Raw genomic sequence first — 14,823 nt, 5'->3', positions numbered from 1 at the left:
GGTGTCCTTTGGGCATCTGAAGAAAAAAATGGGTCATCGATTAGTCCAGCAGCAGCCTGGGGCCCCCATATTTTAATTGCTTGTGCTGCATGGGCTAAATTCATCCCTGGTGAAACATCACTGGTGAAATCATGGAGGGATTTGGCCTTCTGTGTTTCGCCCTCTATATTATTAATGTGTCTGATAATGTGTCAAACAAATACTCTGCTTCTCAAAATGAGTGCAAGAGTATCCCCTAAAGTCAGTGGATACCTATCCCTGAACCTTCCCAGTGGCCACACCGGCCACTGCAGTATAAGAAACTGTTCTGAGAAGAAATGGCCAAGTAATCAAAAGCCCCTGAAGTTCAGATATGGTAGTTAATAACATCTCTCTCTCTATGCCCATTTTACATGCCGCTCCCCACCCCCGTCCCTGTGGTAGCTGAGTGCCGTGCATGAAAAGTAAACACAGAAATAGCTCTCTCTTCTGCTCCTGACAGCAGAAGACAACAAACTATTGCTGGAATTTATTCTTGAGATGCCCTCCATCCTAGACCCTCCAGTTGCATGCTTAATTAAGTGATTGTATTAGCTGGTTGTAGTTATTTTTGTTGGATACTCTGATTTGCATTTGGTTTACCAAAGGGAAGATGCATCGGGCAAAGGTGTCATCTATACCAGTTCTCTGTGTAAGCACTAGACCTGGGGGACTGGGGCCCGAAACCAGCCACCTCCAGCAGTGCCTGAAGATCCAGGTTTTTATGTTGCCTCTAGGTCTGGGGTTTGGGGGGGTGCAGAAGGAACAGTTACACTTGTTCTCCATTTAGGCAGTGGAATTTGGGTGGCTGAGGCCCAAAACAGTAAGGATCCTGCTTTTATCTTCCCCGCCCCTTCCCCCATACACACACAGAATCACACAGACTAAGAGTTTGTGAGGCTTTCCTGTAAGCAAACACTAAGCACTTTGTGGCTGAGTGCAGACTTTCCCTGTGTGCGGACTTGGCCCTGTTCCCCAGCTCTCCAGGGCTGGGATTCACTGGGCTGCTTAGTGGCTCCTACCTTCGCACCCACCCACACAAGTGGCTCCTGCAGGGCCTGTTAGGCTGGAGCCCTGCCCAGCCACTCAGGGTCAGAGCAGCAGCAGCAGCCAGGAGCTGGGAAGCAGCCAGTCACCAACTTTCCAGGGCTCATGGAGAGGCAGAGGCTGGGATGGGAGGCTGCAGCAGGATGGATGCTGGGGCCCTGCCTGTCCTTGCTGCTGGGTGCTCCTGTGGTCAGTGCACTCCAGGGACCGTTGCTGCTGCTGTCCCCCGAGGACAGTGGCACAGAGAATGCCAGCTGGGGGTCCCAGGAAGCCCAGGATAATGAATCCTCTGTGCACACAGTCTTCTTCTCCCTGGATTATCAGCACGTGCAGGTTCCCTTTGAAATAACGCTCTGGATCATGCTAGCTTCTCTGGCCAAAATAGGTAAGGAGCCAGGTTTCTTCTGGGCTACAGCAGGAGGAAGAGGAGAAGGGCAGAGCTCAAACAGGGGAGGGATACTCTGAGAACTTCCCTGCATTGGGTATCTGTTTGTCAAACCCCAGCTAGGGTGGAAAGTCCTTGCCTAAAACCCTCCTCACCCCTAAATCTGTCTGTGAGATTTTCAAAGTCTCTGAATGCCCCATCCTGCCCAGTGCCTGACTGAATTGCCCTGGCCTGGGAAAGACAGTCAACACATGCACTTCCCAGCCAGCTTCTCATAACCTGGGGAAGCTCAGGTGGGAAATGAGTTATCAATAATATTTTTAAATCTTGGGCTAGATAGAAGAGAACAACTTCTTCCCTTTATGGTCCTGAGCTGCTCAAGCTGACTGCATTTCACCTCTGCAGCGTCAGGTAGGGCTGTTTGTTCACAGGATACCAAACTAGATAGCCCTCTGGGCTGATTGTTTCTTTATCTCCCCCTTTCCTCCAAACACACATACAGACACACAGGGTTTGTGAGGCTTTCTTGTAAGCAAATGCTAAGCACCTTGCAGCTGAGTGCGAGACTTTTCCTGTGTGCGAACCTAGCCCTGCTCCCCGGCTCTCCGGGGCTGGGTTTCAATAGAGTACTGTACATTAAATTGCCATATTTGCAAATGGAAAAAACCCCCACAAAATTGCTTGTCAGCTTGTAATACTGCAGCTGCAAATGATAGTGACATTTCCAAAGCCACGTGTAAGTTTATACATGCAAAACTTATGAACTGCACACACGTATCCATGGGAGAGGAGAGTCCAGAAAGGATAATGGGAGTAATTGTGTAATTATATAACTGGAGTGACAAATGTGAATAATAATCCTGAACTATGTGCCTGCTTTCGCAACTTTTCTGCACACAGGTCTCCACTGATGTCAATGGGAGTTAAGAATGAGGAGCGGGTTGGATCAGGCCCATCACAATGAATAATTTGGGCCTAAGAGTAATATGGTATAAGAAGGGAAATGATAAATACAGGCTATGAGCTCCATTAGTACTGCAGAAGCCCCTTAACCTTAATTTAATTATTCAGAAATATGAAATATCAGATGCTTACTTACATTGTAAGGTCTTTGGAGCAGAGATAGTCTTTTGTTTTAAGTCTGTATGCCACCGAGTACTCTAGGAGCCCAGTTCTGGTAATACAAACAAACAATACAAATAATGATTAATAAGATTTTTTTCTAATTTTTCCATTTCAGTTTGGTTTATTTCGGTTTATTTCTTTTCATGACTTGTGTTGCATGAATTTCTTTTTAAAGTTTAGATCTGTGCAAAGTAGCTGGATGTACCTCTTGTCCGGAGGTGCTGAGCTCACTTTTCACAATGTTGTATTCTAACTGTTTAAAGAGCTAATGATTAGTGAATATTAAAATGCCCTCCTTTATAATTAATAAGAAGGCTTTCTCTGACAAAGAACATTCGTTGGAAACATGGAACACAATTTAAAAAAAAAAGAACTGTTGCTCTCTACTTTTGTGATGCTGAAGAGAGTATGCTATTTAGACCCTACGCCATCTATTATCCTGAATTCCTTCATGTATATTTATCTTAGGTAGATTGTTTTCAGTGCCTACTGTACTGTTATCTAAAATATATAGCTTTTAACCTTTTGTTGTGATGAATTGAGGAATATACCAATTGTAGTTATTAAAAATCTCCTGGCACTTTTGGCAAAATTAGAGGTGTGCTAGCCTAATTCCAATTTAGGTAAATATACTCCACCTACTTTAAATTTTCCCTCATATTTTGAATTCTATATGCTATTCTTCAGCTTCTCTTTAAAAAAATGTTGTCTACTGATGTTGTGTAGCAAGATAGCTGTATTTCACCCCAGATGTGGCTGTGTTTCAATAGAGTATATAAAACTGTAAAGCACTTTGGGATCTTCCTGAATGAAAGGTGCTATAGCAGTGGTTCTCAAACTTTTGTACTGGTGACCCCTTTCACATAGCAAGCCTCTGAGTGCGACCCCCACTTATAAATTAAAAAAAACTTTTTATATATTTAACACCATTATAAATGCTGGAGGCAAAGCAGGGTTTGGGGTGGAGGCTGACAGCTCGCGACCCCCCATGTAATAACCTCATGACCCCCTGAGAGGTCCCGACCCCCAGTTTGAGAACCTCTGTGCTATAGGATGCTATTTATTTATTAACTTTTCATTTTACCAACATTTGCAGCATTTTTTAAAGTCACTTCATGCTCACCTAAAGAATCCTACTGGCATTAAGTGGGAAAATTATTATTTAGGATAAACAGCATCAGTTCACACCCCACAATGCTCTCTTCTAAAAATGACAACGTGGAGCGATTCCTCTTTTGTATTATAAAAAAGTGAGATGAAATGATGATGTCAACATATTATGCTGATTCTGGATAATGATGTAATCTTTTTACTGTTCACCAGCATTTCATCTGTTTAACAAGCTGCCGTCAGTTGTGCCTGAAAGCTGTTTATTGATATTTGTGGGGCTCATCATGGGAGGAATCATCTATGGCTTAAACGACAAGTCCCCACCAGTCATGGACAGTGATATCTTTTTCCTCTATTTACTGCCACCTATAGTCCTTGATGCAGGGTACTTCATGCCCAGCCGTCCCTTTTTCGAGAACATTGGGACTATTCTTCTGTATGCTGTAGTGGGAACTATATGGAATGTGTTTGGGATTGGCTTCTCACTGTATGGGATATGCCAAGTGAAATCCTTTCATCTGCAGGATATATCGTTGCTCCATAATCTCTGGTTTGGCAGTCTGATTGCTGCAGTGGATCCTGTAGCAGTGTTATCTGTGTTTGAAGAGATACATGTCAATGAAAAGCTTCACATTTTGGTTTTTGGAGAATCACTCCTAAATGATGCTGTTACAGTGGTAAGTACTATCTCTTATGTTGGTATTAAGTGTACGGAGGAAGGATGGTCCTGTGGCTAGTGCTAGCCTGGCACTCAGGAGACTCACATTCAATTCCCTGTCCTGCCAAAGACTTCCTGTATGACCTTGAGCAAGTCCCTTAGTATCTCTCTGTTCCTTAGTTCCCCAGCTGTATAATGGGGACAATAGCACTTCCCTACCTTACAGGGATGTTGTGGAGCTACAAGCAGTGGTCATTACAGTAGTGTAAGGTTTTTTTTTAGTGTAGAAAGGGCCCATGGAATCTGGCCCATTGATTTTTATGGAGAGCTCTCATTAACTGCAGTGCGAAAGGGTTAGGAGGATATGATCTATAACGGCGTAGTATCTACAGTCTGTTCTCAGTAACATTCCCCTAGAGCCAGTATGTGCACATGAAGACACTAAGATATGAAGAGAAAAAGTAAATTTGTGGAGAAGCCTAACAGGTTTTGTTTCAGAAACATCGTCAATATGGGAATTAGATTGGCAAAAGGGGCGGGGGGAGGAGGCAGGGAGAGGGAGGGGAACCTTTTCAGTGACCAAACTATAATTAAAAAGTAAAACAAAAGTATCTTGTTGCTACTATTATTGGCTACAAGAAAGCATGATTCTGGTGCTGAGCTGCCTCAGCTCCCATTGAAATCAGCTGCTCTCAGGGATGAGTTATGCAGGAGGTCAGACTAAATTATCATCATGGTCCCTCTGGCCTTAAAACCTGTGAATCTATAAAGTGTTCTTTGGAGCCAACTCAGCACCTTGCAGGATCAGGCCCTAAAATTGTTATTTATTTAAAATGTTTGGATGGACACTTGCTGCATTGTCATAACAGGAGCAGACATGTTTTGAAAGGACAATCTGTTAATATGTACCTTCTTCGTCTTTCTACTATGAACTAAATCTCAATCCACTTAATAGTTACTTTATTTAAAATAACAAGAGTGACTTTCCTTTGTGTCTCATCTTCTGAGGAGCAAAATCCAAGCCTGGTTCCTGATTTAAAAAATGACTTATTTAGTTTAAAAATGAGTTATTTTCCCTCTTCTCCACTCTAGCTGCAGAATCCCATTCTGAACTCACTTAGGGCCTGATCCAGAGCCCACTGACTGCAATGGGGTCTTTCCATTGATGCCAGAAGGTTGTGGATCAAGGTCATAGAGTCCACATAACGGTGAGCATGTATACAGTGGTGAGCTTTTACACAAGAGCAGTCCCATTGAGTTCAGTGTTCACCAGGGTGGGTAAAGACTGCACAATTTAGCCCCTGAATAGTGAGATCCCTGAGAAACATCCTCATATTTGTACAGTGCTGAGTAGACTATCAGCACTCAATACATTATAGTAATAAATAAAGCTTATCAGATGAAGTGTCTCTATTGTTATCTAATGTGCCCAGTCCTTTGTTTCTTGTGAGGTTTGGGCATTGAGGAATACAGGATTGGATCTAATATGCTGACTCAGTCATACCAGTTTCTTCAAGTGGGTTCAAAATAAGATTCTGCAGCTGGAGTCAGGCACTGCCTATCACTTTATATTATGCAGTGTCTTTTATACTGCATACGGTACTCTTTTATACTGAAGAATTCTAGTCAGGAAAACACTAAGTTAAAGACTATTTCTCAACAATTTAATTTCCCTATAAATAAAAGGGACAGTAAAAAATCAGGACCTGTTATGCCCAATACTTCTACATCAAATTCGGGTTATAGAAATAGTTTAGCGTGAAATTGTCCATTTTAATCAACAGCCAGTGTTTGCAGGAAGATATTTAGGTCCAACATCTCTGCAAAGCTCCCCACTTCAGGAAGTCTCCTGTTATAAAGTCTGTTGTAAAGCCCATTGAAGTTGATGGAATAATTCGCCTTGATTTCAGCAGGTATTGGGTCAGGGCTTATCTGCATGCCAGAATGTTGGTACACCAGAGTTGCCACTCATGATAGTGCACTCATTGCTTTCAGTGATTGGTATAAAACTGCTGGTATCATTGGCTGCATCAACAGCCTGATGTACAACCAAAATTTGACTTGATGGAGTTACTGTTAATGTTTAAAAAGAACAGGAGTACTTGTATAGACTAACAAATTTATTAGAGCATAAGCTTTTGTGGGCTACAGCCCACTCCATCAGATGCATAGAATGGAACATGTAGTAAGAAGATATATATATATATACATACAGGTAAGTTGGAAGTTGCCATACAAACTGTGAGAGGCTAATTAGTTAAGATGAACTATTATCAGCAGGAGAAAAAAACTTTTGTAGTGATAATCAAGATGGCCCATTTAGACAGTTGACAAGAAGGTGTGAGGATACTTAACTTAGGGAAGTAGATTCAATATGTGTAGGTTTCAGAGTAACAGCCGTGTTAGTCTGTATTCGCAGAAAGATGCATCCGATGAAGTGAGCTGTAGCTCACGAAAGCTTATGCTCAAATAAATTGGTTAGTCTCTAAGGTGCCACAAGTACTCCTTTTCTTTTTGTCAACATGTGTAATGACCCAGCCACTCCCAGTCTCTATTCAAACCCAAGTTAATGGCATCTAGTTTGCATATTAATTCAAGCTCAGCAGTTTCTCCTTGGAGTCTGGTTTTGAAGCTTTTCTGTTGCAAAATTGCCACCCTTAAATCTTTTACTGAGTGGCCAGAGAGGTTGAAGTGTTCTCCTACTGGTTTTTGAATGTTATGATTCCTGATGTCAGATTTGTGTCCATTTATAGTTTTGCATAGAGACTGTCCGGTTTGGCCAGTGTACATGGCAGAGGGGCATTGCTGGCACATGATGACATATATCACGTTGGTAGATGTGCAGGTGAACAAGCCCCTGATGGCATGGCTAATGTGATTAGGTCCTATGATGGTGTCACTTGAATAAATATCTGGACAGAGTTGGCATCGGGCTTTGTTGCAAGGATAGGTTCCTGGGTTAGTGTTTTTGTTGTGTGGTGTGTGGTTGCTGGAGAGTATTTGCTTCAGGTTGTGGGGCTGTCTGTAAGCAAGGACTGGCCTGTCTCCCAAGATCTGTGAGAGTGATGGGTCGTCCTTCAGGATAGGTTGTAGATCCTTGATGATGCGTTAGAGAGGTTTTAGTTGGGGGCTGAAGGTGACAGCTAGTGGTGTTCTGTTATTTTCTTTGTTGGGACTGTCCTGTAGTAGGTTGGTATACCTGCTGAAATGAAAAAACAGATTGACAGAGCCAGAAGAGTATTCAGAAGTCACCTACTACAGGACAGGCCCAACAAAGCAGGTATACCCAACTGCTGAAGTGAAAAAACAGATTGACAGAGCCAGAAGAGTACCCAGAAGTCACCTACTCCAGGAGAGGCCCAACAAAGAAAATAACAGAATGCCACTAGCTGTAAAAGATTTAAGGGTGGCAATTTTGCAACAGAAAAGCTTCAAAACCAGACTCCAAGGAGAAACTGCTGAGCTTGAATTAATATGCAAACTAGATGCCATTAACTTGGGTTTGAATAGAGACTGGGAGTGGCTGGGTCATTACACATATTGAATCTATTTCCTTAAGTTAAGTATCCTCACACCTTCTTGTCAACTGCCATCTTGATTATCACTACAAAAGTTTTTTTCTCCCGCTGATAATAGCTCATCTTAACTAATTAGCCTCTCACAGTTTGTATGGCAACTTCCAACTTATCTGTATGTGTATGTGTATATATATATATATATATATCTTCTTACTACATGTTCCATTCTATGCATCCGATGAAAGCTTATGCTCTAATAAATTTGTTAGTCTCTACGGTGCCACAAGTACTCCTGTTCTTTTTGCGGATACAGACTAACACGGCTGCTACTCTGAAACCTGTTAATGTTTAGGATTTTAACTGCACTGGCATGTGAGTAGAAGGAAGATAGTGAGAAATAATATGTATTTAAATGCTTTGATTATAGATATACAATGTAAATGTGTTTGTATTTATAATCCTTCATGGATCAGCAGCAAAGGTAGGAGTTCATCTCTTCCCGTTCATTCACATCAGTAAGGGGTGAGCTTCATAGTCTAATTGGAACCATTAAATTGAGACGTTCCATCCCACAGACAAATTCTTATTGCTAGTTTCTTTCATACAACAAATCTTTAGTGGAGACTTAGAGGGAGAAAATCTCCATGAAGATCTCCTTGCAGAACACCCCCTAGGTATCATTCCATGGGGAGGGTGGGGTTTGTCCCCCATGTGACAGGCCATGGAGAAACTCTGTTTTTCCCCAGGGATCTAAAGGTCTAGGGCAGGCCGTGAGGGAACTGTATGCCTTTACACCTGACCAAGCTCCTGGCAGGCCGCCCCCACCACTCGCCACATCCATTGAAACCTCAAGAGCCAAGGTTTAGGCTGCTTTATCTTTTCTTGGAAATCCTTGCAGGGCCATAGGGTAGATGATGTAAAAATGAGGCAAAACCCATTGGTTAAAAAGAACAGAGTGTTATTGTCATAACACTAGGAAAGCATTTCACCACATAGGCAGAAGTGTCACAAACATTTAATGATGTGTCTGTTGCCTGTGGTCATCTCTAGCTAATGTTTGTTTTTCTCTCTCTTTTTCCTTTTATTTTTCTTCTAGGTGCTGTACAAGCTGTTTAGATCCTTTTGCGAAATGTCAACAATCAAAACTGTGGATGTGTTTGCAGGAATTGGGAAATTTTTTGTGGTTGGAATAGGAGGGGTATTGGTAGGCCTTTTATTCGGGATGATTGCTGCCTTTACCACACGATTTACCAAGAATATCCGTGTAATTGAACCCCTCTTTGTCTTCCTGTACAGTTACCTTTCCTATCTCACTGCAGAAATGTTTCACCTCTCTGGTATTGTGGCGTAAGTATATGCACGGGTTTTCTTATTCATGCAATTAATGCTTTTGGCTATATTCAGAAAAGAATCAGTCATGATTACATCAGCATTGCTTAGCGTGAGATGTATGATAAACATCTCAGTATTAAGTGAAACAAAAAAATATAAAAGCCTTTGAAATGGTACTGGGACATAACCACATTGCATGCATTATACAATTACACATAAATGGTGATATGCATTCTTCAAATGCGCTCACATTTTCTGAGGATTTAAAAGACAAAGAAATGGCCTTAGCAGTGTTTCACAGAACAGATGGCATCTGACTTTAAATGATTTGAAATGCTAAAGGACTTAGGTTGAAATTTCAGGGTGTAGAGATTGGAGCCAGCTTGTGTATTTTAAAACTGGAAATCATAAATAGCCCTGATTATTAGAGCTGGACAGATTTCAAATGGTTCATCTATTCAGTCAGGCATCCAAACGTCTGCAAGCTTATTCAAGCTTGGTTTAGTGTCTTTGGTCTGGAAAATGTGCATGGTCAGTATGTGTGAGACTTCCAGTTCTTTGTGGTTTTGGCTGGGCCAGAACAGGCTTTCTAGTAGTATTTTGAGTTCCAGTCAGTACCAGGATATGAAGAGGTGCACTAAGTGGTTGATTGGATTCTTTGAACATCAGAAAAAATTGGGTTTGATCTGGGTTTTGGGCAAGACTTAAGTCCATTTTAACTTTATCTCCAGTGATTTGCCCATCCCTACTGATTAGCTTATTTAGGTCTATATCCTGCCTTTACTTTCTGATGGTATGATTGAGCAGGCAGGATTGCTCATGGTGACTGGGATGACTGTGTGATAGGTTACACATTGCTTCTCCTTTAAAAAAAAAAGAAGAAGATTGCACACTTTCCCCCACTTTGTGTACACTCCAGCATACATGGTACCTGGCCAAGACGTAACTGCATTCCTGGCCTGCAGCCCTTGGGGCTATAGCACTTCAGTGCACAGCAGCCAGTCCCATAGCACTCTGTTGAGTGTTCGTTATTCTGTCCTACTGTTGCTAAGGTGATCTTTTCCCCTCAGCATGCCCCTGCTCAGCCCAGGGCAAGATCTGGCTCCTTGTGTTTTAGCTTAGTTTTTCAAAATCAACACAATTCACAGGTATACTTTCACATACCGTGAGTGTCACAAAACAGCATCGCCAACAGTTACAACACAGTGGTATCCACGATTACCAGTTTTCCCTACACTTAGATTATGAAGTGGCAATGTGCGTAATGACTCTTTGATTGTAGGTAGACAGATAGACAGGCGCACACCCACTGACCTTGATGCTATCATGCATGATCAGGGACCGGATTCGTCTTTCTGTTAAACTGATGTAAATTAAAAATAATTCCACTAACCTCAGTAGAATTATACAGTAAGTCCTTGCTTAATGTTGTAGTTCCTGAAAAATGCGACTTTAAGCGAAACAATGTTAAGCGAATCCAATTTCCCCATAAGAATTAATGTAAATGGGCGGGTTAGGTTCCAGGGAAATTTTTTTCATCAGACAAAAGACTATATTATATATATATGTATATACACACTGTATAAGTTTTAAACAAACAGTTTAATACTGTACACAGCAATGATGATTGTGAAGCTTGGTTGAGGTGGTGAAGACAGAGGGTGGAAGAGGGTGGGATATTTCCCCTGGGAATGCCTTCCTGCTAAATGACGAACTAGCACTCGGCTGAGGCTCAAGGGTTAATACATTGTTGTTAATGTAGCCTCACACTCTAGAAGGCAGCACGAATGGAGGGAGGGGAGACAGCACGGCAGACAGAGACAGAGACACACACCCTATGTGTGGTAGAGAAGAGAGAGAGATTCACATTGCCCCTTTAAGTATGCTGACACCACTCTAAGTACACTGCCATTTTAAGTAGACCAGCAAGTTGAGACAGCAGCTGCTGCCTTCAAGCTCCCCCCGTCCTGAGCCCTGTTGTGTGTCCCCCTGCTCTATGGAGATGGGGTAAGCGGGGGGCAGGAGCAGGGGGGAGGGGGACACCCTGACATTAGTCCCCCTCATACCCCACCCCGCCCCCGCACAGCAAGCAGGAGTCTCCCGGGAGCAGCTCCAAGGCAGAGGGCAGGAGCAGCACATGGCAGTGGGGGGCAGGGACAGCTGAACTGCTGGCAATTGATAGTCTGCTGGGCAGCTGTCACACAGGGAACTTAGGGGAGCAGGGAGCTGCCAATCCACCCTGGTTCCAACCACCCACCAGCTAGCTCCAATGGGCTGCTCTTTCTGCAAGCAGTGGACAAATCAGGCGGCTGCCAAACAACTTATAAGGGAGCATTGCACAACTTTAAATGAGCATGTTCTCTAATTGATCAGCAATGTAACAACGAAACAATGTTAACTGGGACGACTTTAAGTGAGGAGTTACTGTACCTGATTTCAGTGGCGTAACTGAGAGCAAAATCTGGCTTGTAGCATAGTGCGTATGAATTAGGATGAGTGTAACTATGGGCTTGTCTACAACGTGGGGTGATGCACTCTATGGGGGTGTGATTTGTTTAGTGCAATGTCATACTGCGCATTAAGTAGTTCGTGTAGACCAGTGGCTCTCAACCTTTCCAGACTACTGTACTCCTTTCAAGAATCTGATTTATCTTGTGTACCCCCAAGTTTCACCTCACTTAAAAGCTTACCAAATCAGACATAAATATACGAATGTGTCCCAGCACACTATTACTGAAAAATTGCTTACTTTCTCATTTTTACCATATAGTTATAAAATAACTCAATTGGAATATAAATCCTGTACTTACATTTCAGTGTACAGTATACAGAGAAGTATAAACAAATCATTGTCTTTGAAATTTTAGTTTGTACTGACTTTGCTAGTGCTTTTTATGTAGCCTGTTGTAAAATGAGGCAAATATCTAGCTGAGTTGATGTACCCCCTGGAAGATCTCTGAGTACCCCCAAGGGTACATATACCCCTGGTTGAGAACCACTAGTGTAGACCCTGATGGTGCTCACTCAGGGTTCTCTAGTGTATCAAACAGCACTATGCTAAAGCATACATGGGAACCTGTAGGGAGCTCCTTCACTGGTGCTTCTGCTGCTTCCCTTGAATGTTGCATTCCTGACTTTGGCCCTGGTCCCTCAGTGAGCTCCATATGATCAGACCACTGTGCCAATGCGAAGCCCTTCAGCCACTGGGACTCCATGCAGTCTCAGGAGTCAACACATACAGGATGTTTGGAGATTCCCAACTCTTGTGATTTCATCACAAGTCTCTTGGTATTCAGTGGTTTTTGTAAAGTTCCAGCACCTGGAGTCATAAGATTACTGACTGTCAGTAGAAAACTGAGGGATACATAAATGCATGTTGTTCAACTTGTAGTTGATCAGCCCAATGCAGAGGGTGCTGAGGATGCCTTCTCTAGAAGTGGAGAAGGCATTTGACCATACAGAAAGAGATGATCTTTTCCATAACTGAAAGTGCATGGGGAAGTGGCAGCACTGAAAGGTCACAAGAGGAACCTGGTATTTGTTGAACTATCTATATCTACATTTTGTTTCTGAAAATATTGGAGGTTGATAGCCAAGAAGATAAATGCAAGATATTGATATCTGATCTACAGTTAAAATATGTGGCTCCTTTAATAAAGATTTTTAAACATCAGAAATTATTTTTGTTTAAATGTTGCAAAATCATATCTGTACTTTAGTTTCAATGCCAGTCTAACAAAGAATTCAAGAAACTGACTCATCTAAGGAATGGAGACACCTTTCCTTTACAAAACTCCCCTACAAGTCTCTGGGGAAGCTAACTGGAGCTATCAAGGTTCTTTAAGTACAGCTTTATATAGTAATTGAGAGATGCTAGTTTTTAATTTGAAGAAGTTGACTTTAACCTTAGGAACATGATTAACTGTGGGCTAAATCCTTCAATCTTGAATCAGACACCAAAACGCCCACTAACATCAATGAGAATTGTGCCTGAAGAAGAACTGATTTAGTCCTGCAAAACTCGATCCAGTATTTCTAATGGACAAAGAGATCTTACTTTAGAATCAAAGGCAGTATAGATGGAAAAGACTGTATGAGGTCATCCAGACCGTTTCCCTGACAGTGGTTGCTAGCTCTGACCCTGACTCAGGAAGTGGACTCATCTAGTGCTGACAAACACAAAAGTAAAGATATTTAGTATTTCCCTAATGACTGTCAAGTGCACCTAGACTCCAGTGATATTTGCCTTATAGACAACTCCAATATTGATAATACTGATGATGAAAAGAAAATGAAACATTAAACGTCCACCTACCAGTTCAATACAGCAGTATCTGGATGATCTATGTTGAAACCAATGATACTACGCTGTGTAAAAATAGGAATCGTCTATACTTTGCAGGTTTTGTTTCCTAGATGGCCAGTACAAAGCAATATTTCAGTATTGCTGAAACAATTATAGTTCAGGGGAAAAGGTAAACTAAGGCTCTGTTATAGTATCATGTGACTGAACAGTGAAATAAATATGCTGCATAATCAGCATGGAAGGAGAAGGCTTTCGGACGTAATGGTGTTTCCTTCTGTCACGGGGTACTGTACCCAGCATGGAGCCCATTTTTTTTCCTTTTCAATAATGCATCATTTCTGGATCAAAATGGGTGCTTGGACAGCTACTTCCTTGTCATAAGAAATTGAGATTACAGATAACGGTATATTTTAAGATTTAAATATAAGTAGAAAGACACTTATGGCTCATTTGTGTTTCTTAAGCCTTTTAAACTACCTTCCAAGAAGATGTTGTCAAGCACATTTTTTGTATTGCTCTCTTGTTCGTGATACCAGTTTAGTACCCTGAAAATATTCTCCCCAAACTAACAATATTTTTATTTTGTGCTTTGAAATTAACATCACGGTTGTAGTTTAACTTCATTGTTTTGCTCTGTAAATATCTGCACAGCTGGGTCAATAAGGGTTTGTTAATTAGCTGCTGCTGAGCCAGCAGAGGGGGAAAGATCACAAGAAGATGAGCCTCATTTTGCTCTTGCTAATAGCAGTACAAACCAGGAATAACTATGTTGAAATTAATGGTGTTTTACTAGTAGCAGAGGACAGAGGAGGCTGGTGAGAGGAGAATCAGGCTCATTGGTTTTCCATGGGTTGCAGAAAAATAGTCATGTGAGATCTCATCTCATGGAAACCTTGGCCATTGTTGCTGTTGTCATCCTTCTGTTCAGTTGTTGAAACACACTATTTGCTGCCCTTACAGATAGCGCTCCCTACCCATATTATTAATGCTCAGTACAGATCTTCACATCCAGGCTTCCCAGTGGCCACATATTTCCCCTATTTAGAAAAATTGACAATTTCCAGCAGAAAATGATCACATTTATTCCTGAGGTCCTCTCTATTCCCACTGTACACTAGGATGTACTTTGCCCAACGTTTTGGCAGTGAACACAGAAAGGACAGATGAGCTCCTCTCCCTGCCTCATTTCACTGCATTTCATTGCAGTTTAGAAGTGGAGGCAAAAAAGTAGTGGGGTTTTTTTTTTGCCAATTTCCTGGGACTCGCATATGAAATAAGAAAGGATGGAAATTACAGGTAAAATAAGACTTAAAAATGATGAGAT

The 14,823-nt window shown here is 41.9% G+C and overlaps 1 protein-coding gene across 3 annotated transcripts in view; it reads left to right on the top strand.

The window, feature by feature from the left end:
- Positions 1–1,133: 1,133 nt before the first annotated feature.
- The window catches only part of LOC140917648 (sodium/hydrogen exchanger 2-like), a 75,330-nt gene continuing 61,640 nt past the window's right edge, over positions 1,134–14,823 (top strand). For all 3 annotated transcript variants that reach the window (XR_013636273.1, XR_013636274.1, XM_078854240.1), the window contains exons 1-3: positions 1,134–1,450; positions 3,899–4,362; positions 8,958–9,208. Coding sequence is in view for 1 of the 3 variants with exons in the window: in XM_078854240.1 (XP_078710366.1) it covers positions 1,171–1,450; positions 3,899–4,362; positions 8,958–9,208 (995 nt within the window). In the remaining 2 variants the exon portion in view is untranslated. The remainder of the gene's footprint in view (positions 1,451–3,898; positions 4,363–8,957; positions 9,209–14,823) is intronic.

The sequence above is a fragment of the Lepidochelys kempii genome, chromosome 9 (genome assembly GCF_965140285.1).
Source record: "Lepidochelys kempii isolate rLepKem1 chromosome 9, rLepKem1.hap1, whole genome shotgun sequence".
Lineage (NCBI taxonomy): Eukaryota > Metazoa > Chordata > Testudines > Cheloniidae > Lepidochelys > Lepidochelys kempii.
This window is presented reverse-complemented; position numbering and strand designations above follow the sequence as displayed.